Here is a 13,922-nt window from a genome sequence, read left to right as displayed (position 1 = left end):
TAATGCTGTCCAATCAATCACGTTCTGCTCTACTGGCTCTGTCTTTCAAGTGCCAGCAACTACCTACATTCAAATCAATAAGTATCGTTCATTAACCATTCTACCCACAGAATCAACACTTGATGATTTGCTCCGTCCATTATTTATCCCATGTCACTGAATTCAAGTAATAGAGCAAATACTCAATAGGTTGAAGAGAGGCTTTACCCTCGGGCTGGATCCAGGGCTATTCCAAAGGGCTCTCCTGCTCCCTCCGGTTTACCATTAGAAGTGATGAGGGTTTTCCTATAGTGCTGGTCTCCATCCACACGGATAACCTAAGTTATCAAACAGAAATTCAATGGTAAAACACTGATATATGGCACAAAAATCCACACATGGTAAACTAGTAGGGCACTCCAGTTCCATCCCAGGTCACCCCAATGAGTATGAGCTAACCCCCATTAATACTGTTAGCTCTGTCAGCACTGTTGCTGTTGTCAGCACTAATGCTAACAGCCACCTTTTCCTCCAAGACTGCTTGAGAGAAAAACCATTTGTGTATCTATCCTACGATTTTGATCCACTCTACAATTATATATGTTCTTCCTTAGACCACGCTACACTCTTCCACCAACTTTAATGAAAATTAGGGAATTTGTTTTTCTGTAATCTTGCTGACTTACAGACCATCTTGGCAGAGGTAAATATGAACTCTCAATTAAATTCAATAAAAATAATTATATACTTACTAAATAAAATAGGGAAATTAAATCAGACCAAGAAGATATCCAATATACATCTGTAAAGAAAAGGTGCTTACCTCTATGGCTTTAGCAGTAGGATTGGTGTAATACATTATTCGGCTTATCCAATCAAAAGCCAGACCAGAAGGCGAGCCCAAGAAAGCTGCTGGAGCAAACTCAGACCTGTTGGTACCGCTGGTTTTTACTTGCCATATAGAGCCCTGACATTAGAGTAAAATCACAGACCACGTTTAAGAACAAGATCTTTAGAATCTGTACTGATATAAAAAAGAACCAAAACACAGCAGGAAATACACATAAGTAAATATCGTTAGTTAACCATAAAATTCCATTAGATGTTATGGAAATAATGAACTCAACAGAGATACTACTCAAGTATAACACGGCATATGATTTACACAATTACCTGTAATAACACACTGTCATCAAAAATGATCCTCGCATCAAACTGAACTCATTCTACATATTCTAAAACATTTCTCCAAGGTTCATTTAAAGACCTCCACTCACAGTGTTCTGCACCCAATAGATTAACTGCTGTTGGTCATCGAAGTCAATGTCCCTCCCCTGGCTGATGCCAGACACAGGGGGCAATGCATTGTTGGAGGGGTCAGCAGGGTCCAGGGGAATGCCAAAAATCACTGAATCTCTCACCACCATCAAAAAGGGGGTCTCGTCTAGAAGAGAACAGAAGTACAGATGGGAACTCAAACTAAGGGGTGGTAAGCTGTAGAGAGAGTATACATTTTAGCAGAAACACTAATAAACTCATATAAAAATGAACTAGACACTTACAAATAGATAAAGAAATGTCACATGTTCATTGCACAGTGTAATGACTATAGAATAAAGACACCATCAGCATGAAGATTGGTTAGCTTCACTAACACAACAGCTACTATGAAAAAAACAAAAAAACAACCTTACCTTTGACACAGGTACGTTTGTCAGAAGCCAGCTTCCAGCCCGACTGACAGTGGCAGGAGTAGTACCTGGGTCTGATGCCTGACAGCAGGCACAGCTGAGTGCACAGGTGTTCTCTGCATGGGTTGATGGCTGAAAACAAAATCTCAGTGTCACCTTCAATCAGACTTAAAGTGATATTCAATATGCCATTTCAAAAAACTACCCAATTTGTCACACTAAAATTAGGTGCAGTGGAGTTTTTACATGCATTACTTTTTTTTTAAGACACTAACATGTCTGCAAAACTTTAGGGGCATGCATTCAAGAAGATACACTGTCAGCCCTCAACTCTACAAGGCTCAGTTTATACTCACTGATAACGGATAGGAAATGCTTTCACCTGCCTACACTACATCAAAACACAGCATTTCAATACACTTCTACAATCTCCAAGTATACAATAAAGATTTGTTGTTTAATTGGAAGTTACCTGTAGGCTGTTTAACGGGATGGTCCATAACGATGCCCATGGGCTGGTAGACATTGTTCATCAGAGTAGTTATGTTGCCACCATGGAACTTGTTCGTCCTCATCACCCTGCTGGTGTAGCGCTCCGACCAGTAGATGCTGTCCTCGAAGATGGTCATACCGTGTGGGTGCTGGAGAACCTGGTGTGAGATGGGCATGTACAAGAACATTATTTTTTTTTGTAACCTTATTCACCCAAAGTTTTATTTTAAGCTCAAATGCAACAGATTCATCACCACCCTGATTTATGTTGGTACGTTTGCACCATAGACTGTATGTAAAGGTGGATGACACATCTCTAATTCCCCCCACTGTACATTAGTCCATGTCAGTAATAATGATACTTGTATGAAGGAACCAAACTTATTTAAGGGATAATAAAATTGTAACAGTTGTTGGTCTATTACAATCCTAATAGAGCCCCATCTTTTGTTGTTTTCTTGTTCCTGGTTTGATTAATGATTTGGCACCATGGGAAAAAATTGTTTCCTCTAAACAACCAAATCAGACTATACCTACCATGTCACTTGCCATGACCTGATGCCGGTTATTGCCATCATAGTCACAGTAGTCGATATATTTGAGGTAGGCGTCAGCAAAGTAGACCCTACGTGTGGTGTAGTCCAGGGCCAGGCCGTTTGGCCAGTACAGCTTAGTGCTGACGATGACTTGTCTCATGGCTCCGTCCATGTCTGCCCGCTCAATCCTGGGGTTCTGACCCCAGTCTGACCAGAACATCAAGTTGGTGCTGGGAGGAATGACAGTTTAATAAATATAGCGATGCAATATCAATTTAAAAACCATCTAAATGTCCGTCTCAGTTTCTACTTACTAGTTACGGGGGTCTAAAACCAGTCCGCGGGGGCTGGTAACGTTCTTGGTGAGGAGGACTTTTCGAAAGCGACCATCCAGAGTGGAGACCTCGATGTTCTCCATGAGAGAGTCGGTCCAATAAAGGTTACGACCCACCCAGTCCACAGCTATAGTCTCTGGTACCAACAGACCGCTGGAGAACACCTAGAACAGAGACACATTCAACACTGAGAATACTGCCCAGTTTGATTAGTTTATGTTGGTCTTTGTGTTCCTATACAGCAGCTATGTTCAAATTCTACCCTTCAGAGAAACTTTGTGACCAGCAGTCACAACGTCTTGCTTTAATGCATCTGTGATATCATTTCTCTTACTTCCCGTCTGTCCGTGCCATTCTGGTAGGCACTCCATATCTTCTTCTGCGAGGCATCGGCCCAGTAGATTCTGGAAGTTACTCGATCAAAGTCTACGGTCATGATGCTTGAACCGCTCACCACTGGACGCATTTGAGGTGGTCTCATGTTGACTCGATTGGCGATAATCTGGCTTCGCTTGGCAACCAGAAGAACAGCTGCTAGTTGGTCTAAGGGCAGAAAAATATCTCATCACTAAAGTGTTTCTCTGTGTAGACAGGTCCATGCTCCACATAGAGGATAATTAAATTGTTGACTTCACTTCCGATTTTTCTTGGTATTACATTAATCGAGCATTGTTTAATCGCAGCTTTACCTGTTATGTGATGTTTGTTGCTTACCTGTAGCTTTGCAGGTGCGACCATCCGGCTCCAGGAGGTAACCATGTGAGCAGTGACACCTGAAGCTTCCTCTCTCGTTGTAGCACTGCTGACTGCAGAAACCTGGGATCAGGCACTCGTCGATGTCGTCGCAGGTCTTGGAGTCGTTGAGGAGCTGAAATCCTGGTGGACACGTGCACTGAGCCCCAAATGGTCCTTGGACACAGCCGTTACTGCAGCCCCCATTGTCTAGTGCACAGTCCTCTTGGTCTTCATGAAATAAGACAATGAGTTAGTATTGGGCATTGTGCTGTATTTGTTGTTTCTGAATTTTAGGGCTGTATGGCGCTGTTGCACCTGTTCAGGTTAGCCTGCTGCAAGTGGATCTCCTGCTAGCATAACTTGGCTTGTTTTTAGCAGGGGAGCTAACTCAGCCAATGAATACTCTTGACTGAGGCATGAATATGACATATAATGCATGACATTTCAAAAACTCACTGCAGATAGGTGATTCATCTGCTCCATTGGGGCAGTCCCTCTGGCCATTGCACACCTTGTCCAGGGCTATGCACACCTGGTCGGTGGGGCACAGCCACTGTCCGGCGGGGCACCTAAATGGCGGGGTGGGGCAGTTCTGTTCATCACTCATGTCCCTGCAGTCGTCGTCGCCATCACATAACCAGCTCATTGGGATGCACAACTTGTTGGTACATTGGAAATAGTTGGATCTGCAGGTGATGGGCGGGCAGGAGTTGTGTTCGTCGGATCCGTCCTCACAGTCCGGATGGCCGTCACACTCCCACTCATCTGGTATGCAGAAACCGTCGGTCTGGCACTGGAACTCGTCATCATGGCAGAGGCCTGGAATCTGAGTGGCTGGAGGGGCAAGACATATCTAATCAAAGGCTTTGAGAAATTAGAGTAACTATTTATTTCTATATATAATGTTGCTAACTTACGACAGTCTTGTTCATCAGAGTGGTCCCTGCAGTCGAACACTCCATCACATCGATATCTCGAACTGACACACTGGTCCCCACTGGCACAGGCAAACTCATAGCTGTTACAGTTAAACTCTTAAGGTGGAAAGGAGAGATATGTGAAGGTAAGATAAGTAAAATGAAACATTTAACTCATCTCCATGCTACCTCTAAAAAAATGTTAACAAACCCAAAAATATGATAAAATTATAGTGATTCCTACCACAGTCTTTCTCATCAGAGCCATCCAGGCAGTCCTGGTCTCCATCACACACGTACGAGTTGTGGATGCAGCGGTGGTCAGGACACAAAAAGTAGGAAGGAGGGCAGGTGGTGATGGTTGAATCTGTCAATCACAGATGTATGTTTGTAGTAAAACAGCACTGAGCAAGGTGGCTGAGCTGAAATTAGACTGTCCCTTTATACTTACTGCAGTTGTGTTCATCAGAGCCATCGCCGCAGTCATTGTCACCGTCACACACCCACATCTTAGAGATACACCTGTTGTTGTCGCAGGTGAAGTAGCTGGCGGAACAAGTGGTAGGGACACGAGTGGGACAGTTTACTTCATCAGAACCGTCACCGCAGTCGTCCATGCCGTCACAGCGCCAACTGGAATAGATGCAGTGCTTGTTGTTGCAGGTGAATGCATTTGGAGAGCAGGTTGCTCCTGGTGAAGATATATGAAGCAGGCATACGGATTAATACAATGGTTTGCTCAATAATTTCCTTTAACTTCTCTTCAAACACACATTTTTTTGTGTGTTTTACATTCACCTGTATTAGTGCAGTTGGCCTCATCAGTCTTATCGACACAATCAACAATTCCATCACAGCGGAAGGAGTTGGGCCGACAGCGCCCTTCGTCACACTCAAAGGCGTAGTCGCCACAGTTGTTGTCAGGTGGGGGAACAGAATCGTCCTTGATACATTCCCTCTGATTGGGCTTAAGTTTCATGCCGTACGGACAGCCACACACTCGACCGTTGGAGGGAGTCGGGAAACAGAAGTGGCTGCAGAGCCCGTTGGAGTCACTGCACTGGCTGGGGTATTCTGTCAGCAGAGTGATGAAGAAGCAGTCAGTGGGTTTCTGGGTAATTACACCTGGCTAACACACAGCACAACTATCGCCCTGGCCCTGCAGTCAATGACTATTCTGTTTCAAGAATGCAATATTAATATCTCATCTCGAATTGTGAGGTGCCTAGAGATCCCCACCCCTACTCTGCATTAGTTTCTGTAGAACAGTGTGTAGCCCCCCTGCGTGTAAACTTACTGCTGTAGAGGTCAGCTGTGTAGGCCTTGACATTCATGATGCCAGTGACTCCTTGTCTGATCATAATGTTTCCTCCTCCATCCCTCTTCCTCATCTCAAACACAGCTCTGGTCCTTGTATCCGACACATACAGGTAGTCTGCAAGACAGAAATATATGATTCAGCTTTTGTTTTTTTAAATAGCACAGGTACTCAAAATAATTCCACATTCACAAAATATAACAACTGAGTCTTGAGTAACTTTAGAACAGGCACAATAAAGGAGGAGTGTGTAGGATTTAGTGGCATTTAACAGTGAGGACTGTAGACCTCAACCAGCTGGAACTTCTGCCATGTGCCAAGCGTGAACTCCCAGTTACGATTGCTTCAAAGGTTATTGTTCAGGAGGTTTTTACTGAGAGAAAATGATCCACAGAAGTCTCTTTGTCTCCAAAACAAATGAATCAGGTGATTAAAACCAGTAAAAATACTGAATAAAGCAGTTTCATGTTAAAATATCAATGTTTTTCAAGGCTGGTCTTTGTGAAGGGGCTGCCAACTGCGGTGCCAATCATGAACAGTGTTTGGTTTGTCCACTCTGGGCTACTGTAGAAACATGGCAATGCAAAATGGCAGACTCTGTGTACAAGGATCTGCTCCCTATGTAGATATAAACATCTCATTCTAAGTAAACGACAACCCAACAATTCCTATTTTTAGGTGATTATACACTAAAGAAAACATACTTATTATTTTATATTCAATTTTTGCCAGTAAAGAAAGTTTGGTAAAAGCTATTTAATTAACATAAAGTCCAGTCAGAATAGAAACAGATATTATGCACAACACTCCCATATGGCTGAAAGGAACCATTCAGATTTTACACTTGTTTAAAGCATTAGTATTAAGTATAATAAAGCTGGGTACTATTGCTGAAGATAAACCTGAATTACATAATACAGTTTGAATGATATTGTGCATGTGTAATATAGGTGCACTAGAATAAGTAGTGGTCATGAGAAGAGACCGAGAGACTCACCTGAATAAACTGTTAGAGAGTAGGGTTGAGTGATCTGGCCAATGTTGGTAAAGGTCTGCCTGTTATATCCTTCAATGCCAATGTGACCAATCTGGTCCAACTGGGAATCCACCCAGTACAGCCTGTTGGTTCTGTTAACAACCAATCACAGGGAATCAACCAGTGAACATAAAGGCATACTGTAGTTCACACAACACACATTATTTTATTCCTTGAAACAAGATGGAGAATTGTTCACTTAAGGTCATCACTGTGCTTACTCATAGTCGACAGAAAGTCCATACGGCCATCCCAGTGTTGTGTTGACCAGAGGAACAGCGTTGCTGCCATCAGTGTAGCCTCTCATTATGACCGCTGGACGGTACCAGTCAGACCAAAACAAGTAGCTGTGGATCAATGTTTGATTAGACAATAGAAAAAAAGGATGCAATATGTCAAACCTCTGAGACCTGACTTTGTTAAGGTAATGAACTGAAGAAACATCCTTTTTTTTTTACTATTTTTATTCTTTTCCAATTGTTTTCACTTCTGTGTCCACTGTCCAAATATCTCAATGTAACATGTGCAATTATGCAAAGGCAACCTGCTATAAGTATTTTTGTTTTGTTTTATTTATATTGACCCTTATCTCTAACTCTCTGGATGTGTAAAGTTATATTATGGCTCTTATTTCATAGCCATCCCTTGAAAATGTAAAGAAATAGATTCTGAGTCAGTCGAAATAAAAACAAGGCCGAGAGATTATATTTGTGATTTTATTATTTTATTTTCTCCTGGCTCTGAAAAACATTTTCACACTGCTTGTATATTGATCTGTTTTGCACTTCAAAAGAGTTAGTTAGTTTAAAAACTGATACTGAAAATACTGCATGCACATGATATCAATGACAGATATTTCTGCACTGCCCTCACTAGACTGTGATGTTTAAGCACCAAGGTTGTAAACCAGTGATTGTGCTGTAATGTGTATGTATTTAATTCCCCTGCTGCAATCTAAAATCTCCTCAGAGCCAACCAATCACCAATCAATAAATATGAGCACTCACCCAGCCGTGGGATGTACTGCAATTCCTTTGGGGTTCCTCAGTCCCGTCACAATGTCTCGTCTCGACTTGTCTGTGACTCTGAAGGCCACCACTGACTTGTAGCTGCTTGTGGTCCAAAACAAGACTTTGGAGGTCCAGTCGTAAGCCATGGCATCAATCACTCCCACTCTGGAGCCTGTCAGAATCTCTTGGACTGAGAATGCACACAGAAAAACACAAAGGATTGTGAATAGAGCATTGAAAGACAAAATGTAATACTATAACTATATCTATATTATATGGGCAACAAATTATTGTACACAATCATTTTGCAAAACAGAACATTTCTTTTACATGTGACCTCACTTAGTGCCCTTGTAATGGTGCTTTATAACACAAATACAATAAAAAACTAACCAGTGCCATCGAGGTTCGACTTATAGACGAGGCCTCTGGACCTGTCGTTGTAGAAAAGGGCTTCATCCTTGCTGTCAAACTCCACAGCAGAGCCAGAGAAAGACGTCCCGAGCCCAGTGAGGGGCAGGGTGATGTCCTCCTGGAGGGATAAGTTAAGTGGAATTCCCCGTACTCCCAGAGACGTGGCCAACAGCAAGTACTCCTTCACCTCTGTTCAGAGAGTGAGTGGGGATGATTACTAGCAGGTAAGTACACTGTCTGAAGAATTTAATTCAGATTTAATTCAGACAAAGTATATGCTGTATATGATTTTAAGAATAATGTTGGTAACTATGGATAACTTTATTTCATAGGCCAAAGTCATCATAGTATTCCATTGATTAGCAAACCTTTTGAAAACATTACCTTTGATGAAATAAAATAAAATCAATTTAGAAAATGTGTGTATTATAATGTAACTTTCATTGACTGTTTTATGACTAATTAAAAAGACAACAAACATCTGACAGCAGGACACAGAAACTAATATGAAGTGAGTAATAGTCCAGCTTTAAAGAGCAGGTCAAACTCACTAAAGCAGGTCCGCAGGTCAGAGTGCAGGTCGTAACCATGGCGGCACTTGCAGCGGTAGCCCAGACCGTCATTGTCGAAGCGGTGACTCAACACACAAATCTGCTGGCAACCACCGTTGTGTCGGCCGCAAGGGTTCATCACTGAAAGGCATGACAGATGTGGTCATTTTATGAGCACTGTTGTTTTTCATATGGGTGCAGTATGAATTCATAAACATGACAAATGAGAAAGGAAAGAGTGGGTTGCACTTTTTGGTCCATGATCAGTAATAATAATTTGCTGAGTAATGACAGTGAAACCAAATAGGAAACGCTTACAAAAGCTCAGCAGGAATTAATTCTATGCGAGCAGCAGAAAACTGGGGCATCTCTAACCACTGAATTCAATCTACTTTTTACAGTGTGGAAGTGCGTCTTCTTACCGGCAGGTTGCAGGACCGAGTGTGAGACTACAACATGGCCCGGTCGCTTTGAAGTACGATAGAGGAGTGCTGGGTTGCTGTCTCTGAAGCGGTTAGCTCTAATCACACCCATCTTGGTCCAGTCAGTGAAAAATATGTGGTTTTCAAACATAGCAATTCCAAAAGGATGTGGCGCCTGGGTTCCCCCGTTGAGGACGATTTTCCTGAGAAACAACACCATCAAGGAGAGACACCATTGTTTCCCTTGTTAGCTTAAAGCTACTCTACAGCTAGGAATAAATCTTCAATAACTGAAAACATCTTCAGTGCAACCTTTACCTGTCCAAACCATGATAGGTGACAGTCTCCACTGTGTCGAAGTGGCTGTCAGACCAGTAGATCCTCTGGGTGACAATGTCTAGAGTAATTCCCATGGGAATGCCGAGTCTGCGCTTCACCAGCTCTACACGGTTAGTGCCATCCATGAAGGCACGTTCAAGCTTCACTTGCTCACCAGCATAACCCATGTCTGTGAAGAACATGTAGCTGCAAACAAACAAAAAATTAAGATGTAAAGGGGTGCTTTATAAGTTATACAGGATTCAATTGAAATCCTTTCCGCTTGGGGAACTAAAGCTGTTCTATCCATCGACACTCTCCACCACACTCCTTTGACATAAACATTAATTGTACCTCACAGAATACAGGAGTTGCTGGTCTACTGTTGCCAAGATTGTTTACTCTGTTTGTGTTATTGTGTGACTTTGGTGAATCCATAACCCGTAAGAATGCCAAAGTCACACAATAACACAAACAAACCAACTGATCAAAACCGATTAAAAGAATAAAGCATTTAAACTCACCCCACTGTTGGGTCCAGGACGAGACCATGAGGACTCTGAAGGTTCTCTGCCACCAGTGTGACCCGATTCCCACCATCAAAGTCGCACATGTCGATACGCTCCATCATGGCCTCTAAGACATAGAGCTTGAAGTTAAGCCAGTCCACAGCGAGGTTCTGGACATTGTGGACCGCAGCAGTCAGAATCTCCTTAATGTTATTCCCATTGTAGTTGGCAGAGTACACCTGGAAAAAGAATGACAAGGTTTAGGATGAGTATGTTTTTCTTCCCAACTTAACCACTGCCTTAGTGCCCTTAACAAAAGCATATAAGCCACAGCTGCTCTGACACAGCTTTCCAGTGGCCAACAGAAAGCTGGAGTTTTGGCAGTCATATAAAATAAGCTTTGAAAAAAGTGAGAATACTGTCATCATTAAATGTCATCAGACAATGATTCAGACTGACCTTTTTGGTGTATGTATCACTCCAGAAGACTGTTTCGCTGTGCCAGTGAACTGCCACCCCTACAGCATAACCTCTGCCCTGGGCCGGCACCAGAGTTCTGACTACACGTCCATGTATATCAGCCATCTTCACATCACCCCCGTCAGTGTAAATGAGCTGTGGCATTCCAACTGGAAACAAAAAGCACCTCAGCTGTTGTATTATTTCCAAAAGTTAAAGATACATATTGTACGAATCTACCGTGTGATGTGTGACATCCTGTACCTGATATATTGGCTTTGCAGATATGACCCTGCTCCAGGAAGTATCCATCTGCACAGCTGCAGTGGTGTGTCCCAGGACGGTCTTCACACAGCTGGTCACAGATCCCCCAGATCTGGCAGTCATTATAGTCTGGGCGATAGAACCAACAGCCATGTTTTTATGTTTGAGCCATTAGGATGAGGATCTATACCAGTAATTTGCAACCACAGTACCGTGAAATTAAGCCAGTAATTCCAGCTCTTGTAGGCTGACTCATGTTAAGAGATAATTTGACCCAGACATCTGTGCTCCCTTTATCACAAGCTGAAATTAAAAACTGAAGGTCTGGGATACTTACTGTAAGATATTATAAATATTAGGGATGTCCTGATCAAGTTTTTTTTTAATCACACAGCTGCACAGTGCACTTCAAGTACTTTAAAGTTATTAAAATCAATCCAGTGTAAACGCTGCACAACTTAATAGCTCTGCAACGCATTAAGAAAAAAGATTCCCTGCATCCGAGCTGTGCTTCAATATTTTTTCATTTTTTACAAAAAAACAAAGTATGAAATAACAAACTCTCTTTAACTGTTTTGGCTGTCACTGTCTCAAGGGGGTTTCTCTATTCCCTTAAGAGAGTATTCTCCAGTGTTTATTGCATCAGCGCAGCCTGTGTCTGTACTACCTGAATGAGCTGTGTTCTGCTGAGTGTCTAGTTTTGATTACATTAATAAATACTCTTATTGGCTTTTTGCTCGTGGGGCTTTTCTTATACTTGCAGTGGTGATTGTGATTGTCTCCATGGAAAAACACAATGCGGCATAAATGACAGCAAAAACAAAAACTCGCATTCTCGCATTGAGCTGAAATAAACCGAGTGCTCATAACTTCAGTAGATAACGTAACTAAACAGTCTCATACTGCCTTTTGGTGTCATTTATGGTGTGATGTGTTTTGCGGTGAGCGGGGCTAAAGGTGGCCCTACACGTTAACAATCACAGGAGCTAAACAGAGGGGAGGAAAGACAGACAGTGGAGAGTTGACGACAGGTGCACTTGTTGACATTGCTGTGCATGAAAGGTCGGATCGTATCAGGCCCTATAGAGATGTCTCAAAGTCAGTGGGTTTTTGGTTAGACACCCGAAGTAAGCTTTGGTTAACACAAGCTTAAGAGACTTTCATGTTTTGTTCTACAACATAAAATACATCAGTAAATACCCCGCTCGTGAATTTTGAAGCCTTCATGTGTGTTAAAAAAGCTGGTTGCGTACAAGTGGCTAAAGAAGACTACAGGATGTTATCACGCCTGACTTTACAGTCTTGTAGTGGTGGTGATGTTAAGTCATGTGACCATGGTGTAGTTTGTTAATAGCCTAACGTTAGATTGCATTTACACTTGAAAAATAATAAGTGTTGTTTATTTGTGTAGATTATCTTGCTAAACAAAACATGTAAGTATCCTAGATTTGTTTGCCACAGAGCCTGTTTTCTGCAATAATCCAAAATCCAATGGAAAAATCCCATTGGCTTTTTGACAAGGGAACCAGGGCAACGCTAACTTTGTCGCTAACTTCCCCACTAACTTCCCTGCTAACACCCCGAGCACTCTATATAGTTCAGTACAGTCAATCCTTTGCAGCTAAAAATGGCTTGAACATCCCAGATACCCTTTGCAGCTAAAAATGGCTTGAACATCCCAGATACAGGTCTTTGAGACTGGGTTGGAACATCTAAATAAAAAAAGTAAGCCACAGATCTTGCAACAATGTCGGGAAAACTCAGATATTAACCTCTCCAGATCCAGCGTCATTTATCACCTCATTCTTACTAAGTGCTGTTTTGATGAATAGTACCACTTTGTCCTGTTGCTTAACTACATTACATGTTTCATATTTAAAATATAGATGTATACGTGGCACTCACCTACACAGGTTCGACTGTCATTGGCTACAGTAAAACCATCAGGGCAGTAGCAAGAACCTCCCTGAGGAGATGGGTGACAGAGGTACTCGCAACTCAAAGTGGAGCACCGATCCAGGCCTGTGAGTAAAAATCACATAAAGGTTTTACTTGGGATCATCATCATTTACGCCGAGCATCATTATCAGTATCGTGACCAGCATTACTGCTATCATCAACTGAGTCTGGAGGCCGTTAGTGTTCACAATTACCGGAAAAGGTTAATCTTAAACCAGGTGTGTGTGAAGGCAGTGATAAGGGAGGTAAAAGCAATCATCGTATCACACTTTCAGCTGCTGACGTCTGAGAAACATTTACGAGTACAATGCACTATAATGTCTCAAACTCGTGCACTTAAATTTATAGCTCTGTGTAAGTGCTGTAAATGTGGGATGTTTAACTGTAACGTGACCAGGTCTCTCTCACTTCGGCAACATATAACTCAGTTAGTTTCGCCTGATTAGCTATTTTCTCTGCAGGCATAAATACAAATGTAATATGAATACACTGCAGCATTCTTCAAAGTTTTCTGTAGTTTAATGTGGGACTCATATTTGCAGATTTTTCAAACCCACGTGAAACATTTACATCTGTGTGACTTACTGCAGGTTTGCTGAGCGGTGGAGTTGGTCTCATCTGTTGCTCCAGGACAGTCAGGTTTGGTGTCACACACTTTTCCCACTGGTATACATACAGATGAGCCTGGGCATCCCCACTCACCAGGATAACAGTCTCGAGAGTTACTGTCTAAAAACCACAGAAACACCTCCGATTATATCATGAACAAGAAATATTTCCACATGGCATTCTTTAAATGATGCTAAAAAGCAGTTTTCTATTTTACAGATGTGTCAAAATTTGAAAATAACTACACTGTTTACATTTCTTAAAAGTTTTCTGCTACCATGTTTCTAATAAGGAGTTATTCCATTACTTTAAGCAATCATTTGTCATTGTCTTAATCACTTTTGAACTCCTCAACTATACCAACATGA

At 42.0% G+C, this 13,922-nt stretch overlaps 1 protein-coding gene across 1 annotated transcript in view; it reads right to left on the bottom strand.

Annotated features, from left to right (window-relative positions):
• The window catches only part of lrp2b (low density lipoprotein receptor-related protein 2b), a 50,364-nt gene that overhangs the window by 31,437 nt on the left and 5,005 nt on the right, over window positions 1–13,922 (bottom strand). Inside the window, exons 8-34 of the mRNA XM_050060803.1 lie at window positions 13,531–13,674; window positions 12,892–13,008; window positions 10,987–11,115; window positions 10,723–10,892; window positions 10,279–10,502; window positions 9,755–9,961; window positions 9,437–9,639; window positions 9,015–9,155; window positions 8,443–8,652; window positions 8,047–8,239; window positions 7,261–7,386; window positions 7,001–7,131; window positions 5,983–6,120; window positions 5,484–5,759; window positions 5,137–5,376; window positions 4,930–5,052; window positions 4,686–4,802; window positions 4,225–4,602; window positions 3,748–3,996; window positions 3,368–3,576; window positions 3,013–3,197; window positions 2,700–2,928; window positions 2,143–2,320; window positions 1,674–1,802; window positions 1,257–1,423; window positions 803–946; window positions 208–317 (exon numbers count right to left, since the gene is read on the bottom strand). Of these exons, the coding sequence (XP_049916760.1) occupies window positions 208–317; window positions 803–946; window positions 1,257–1,423; window positions 1,674–1,802; window positions 2,143–2,320; window positions 2,700–2,928; window positions 3,013–3,197; window positions 3,368–3,576; window positions 3,748–3,996; window positions 4,225–4,602; window positions 4,686–4,802; window positions 4,930–5,052; window positions 5,137–5,376; window positions 5,484–5,759; window positions 5,983–6,120; window positions 7,001–7,131; window positions 7,261–7,386; window positions 8,047–8,239; window positions 8,443–8,652; window positions 9,015–9,155; window positions 9,437–9,639; window positions 9,755–9,961; window positions 10,279–10,502; window positions 10,723–10,892; window positions 10,987–11,115; window positions 12,892–13,008; window positions 13,531–13,674 (4,867 nt within the window). The remainder of the gene's footprint in view (window positions 1–207; window positions 318–802; window positions 947–1,256; window positions 1,424–1,673; window positions 1,803–2,142; window positions 2,321–2,699; window positions 2,929–3,012; window positions 3,198–3,367; window positions 3,577–3,747; window positions 3,997–4,224; window positions 4,603–4,685; window positions 4,803–4,929; window positions 5,053–5,136; window positions 5,377–5,483; window positions 5,760–5,982; window positions 6,121–7,000; window positions 7,132–7,260; window positions 7,387–8,046; window positions 8,240–8,442; window positions 8,653–9,014; window positions 9,156–9,436; window positions 9,640–9,754; window positions 9,962–10,278; window positions 10,503–10,722; window positions 10,893–10,986; window positions 11,116–12,891; window positions 13,009–13,530; window positions 13,675–13,922) is intronic.

The sequence above is a fragment of the Epinephelus moara genome, chromosome 13, assembly GCF_006386435.1.
Source record: "Epinephelus moara isolate mb chromosome 13, YSFRI_EMoa_1.0, whole genome shotgun sequence".
Lineage (NCBI taxonomy): Eukaryota > Metazoa > Chordata > Actinopteri > Perciformes > Serranidae > Epinephelus > Epinephelus moara.
This window is presented reverse-complemented; position numbering and strand designations above follow the sequence as displayed.